This window comes from Lipotes vexillifer, unplaced genomic scaffold (genome assembly GCF_000442215.2).
Source record: "Lipotes vexillifer unplaced genomic scaffold, Lipotes_vexillifer_v1.1 scaffold1990, whole genome shotgun sequence".
NCBI classification, from domain to species: domain Eukaryota; kingdom Metazoa; phylum Chordata; class Mammalia; order Artiodactyla; family Lipotidae; genus Lipotes; species Lipotes vexillifer.
The window spans coordinates 106,530-108,369 of record NW_006772506.1 but is presented as its reverse complement, the minus strand read 5'-3'; the positions used below and the strand labels follow the sequence as shown (position 1 = coordinate 108,369).

Sequence of the window (1,840 nt, the reverse complement as noted above, 5' to 3'; positions counted from 1 at the left end):
AGGGAAAGACAGGGGATGGGCACACCTTCAGGCGAATGGCATGGAGGTACCATCAGGCGATTGGATTCATTTTTGAGTGCAGGTGAGACCTATTTTCTGGCTACCATGCAGGAAAAAACCATTGCCTCCTTTTTAGTGCAAACATTTTCAGAGTTTTCTCTGTGCACAAATGTATTGTGCAAATGTATTTTTACAAAATTGGGCTGATACTCTATATTCAGTTCTGAAAACTGTTTTTTCTTTATTGTTATTTTACAGTGTACCATGAACATCTCCTCCATGCACGTGGGTGAAAATCCCCTACTGAAACACAGAGAGCACTGTAGTTGGATCAAAGGCTGCTGGTAATGAGAGTGACACCAAAAGCAAAGTATCAGCTTAAGGTTAAAGCACATAGCCTGGCAAATGCCTGCCAGGGAAAGCAGGGTCAGTGATATTCTCATCAGAGGAGTCAGAATTGAAGGCCAAAGGCATTAAAGATATGGGATATCATGTAAGCGCCTCTGGCCCCTACCTCCGCCCCTCATTCCCCTGACACCCCGTTGGCCTCTTGGGGTGAATGGATCCTGTACATCTCTTTGCATCCAATGAAAGTCACCTATTTTCTGTCTTTTCCTTAGCTCTTCCTGAGCCCTTGACATATCTGCACATTCTGTCATCATCTCCTCAATGCCCAGATGCCTTTCCTGTAAGTTGTCCTGATAGTCCTTGGGGGAATCGTCCGTCCCCCTGTCCGTTTTTCTTTTTGCTTTCCGGGGCACATAGTCTTTAGCGGGGCACTTTTTGGCAGCCCGCAGCTGACTCTCTGGCTTTGCCTGGGATTCCAGCTTGCCCTCACCGTGTGGTTTTCCCTCAGCTTCGGACTTGTCCTGCTTTTCTCTCTTCCTCTCATCTTCTGGTTGTCCCTGGTCTTCTGGCCGTCCCTCATTCTGGAGCTCTCCCTCGTGTTCTGACTTCCCCTCCACTTCCGGCTTTTCTTCCTCATCTGACTTTCCTTGATTTTCAGGCTCTACTTCATTTTCTGGCTTTCCCTCGCTTTCCAGCTTTCCTTCATTTTCATTGCAGAGTTTATCCATGTTGAGATGTCCCCTCGTTTTCCTGTCCTGGGGGATGGGATGCGGTGGGGTGGGAGGAGAGAGACAAGAGGAAACAAGGGAGACTGAGGCCTTGGGGGTGGAATGCAGGTCCGGATAGTACTGGCATCTCACCCTTGTCAGCGTTCCCCTGACCTGGCCCAGCCTAGTGTGCCTTCTGGCCACCCTTTACCATACCATTCCTCCTGCACTGAGAGCCAACCATTTCCCTGGCAGGCCCTGCCACCTTGTACCATCCTTCAGCGTGGCAGAAAGTGTGTATATTATATATGGGGGGGATGGGCAGTGGGGCCCTCAAATTCTTCCCAAGCTGTGCCCTCCACACCCGGCCCCCAGCTCTGTGCCTGTCCAGTGCCTCTCCCTCCTTCCGCTGACCTGCAGGGATTCTGGAAAGGTTTCTCCTCCTTTTCTAGCCTTGCAGAGTGCTGGGAACAGACATGCAGACCTGTAGACAGGAGACAGAGAGGGGCTGCAGGGTCAGTGCACTGAAGTCCCCTTCCTGAATTTGGGCCCTCCTCATCCAACGTTTCCTCCCCCACCTCCCCTGCATCCAAGCCGCCATTACTTTTCAGGCCTCAGGCACCAGACCAGGATGCTTTCCAAACTATTTTGGATCTCTGGGTCTTCCTCCCGTGCAAGCAACCTGCCCCACCCCCAACCCTTTACACTGAGGTCAATATTTCCTCCTGGAGTTATTTTCAGAATTTGTCTACGTTTCACTGTCGCACTGCAGGGTCGTACTCCCC

The 1,840-nt window shown here is 50.9% G+C and overlaps 1 protein-coding gene across 2 annotated transcripts in view; it reads right to left on the bottom strand.

Annotated features, from left to right (window-relative positions):
- Positions 1-220: 220 nt before the first annotated feature.
- The window catches only part of TCEAL3 (transcription elongation factor A like 3), a 3,362-nt gene continuing 1,742 nt past the window's right edge, over positions 221-1,840 (bottom strand). For both annotated transcript variants that reach the window (XM_007447575.1, XM_007447576.1), the window contains exons 2-3: positions 1,470-1,539; positions 221-1,103 (exon numbers count right to left, since the gene is read on the bottom strand). In XM_007447575.1, coding sequence (XP_007447637.1) covers positions 474-1,076 — 603 coding nt within the window. In that variant the 5' untranslated portion in view covers positions 1,077-1,103; positions 1,470-1,539 and the 3' untranslated portion in view covers positions 221-473. The remainder of the gene's footprint in view (positions 1,104-1,469; positions 1,540-1,840) is intronic.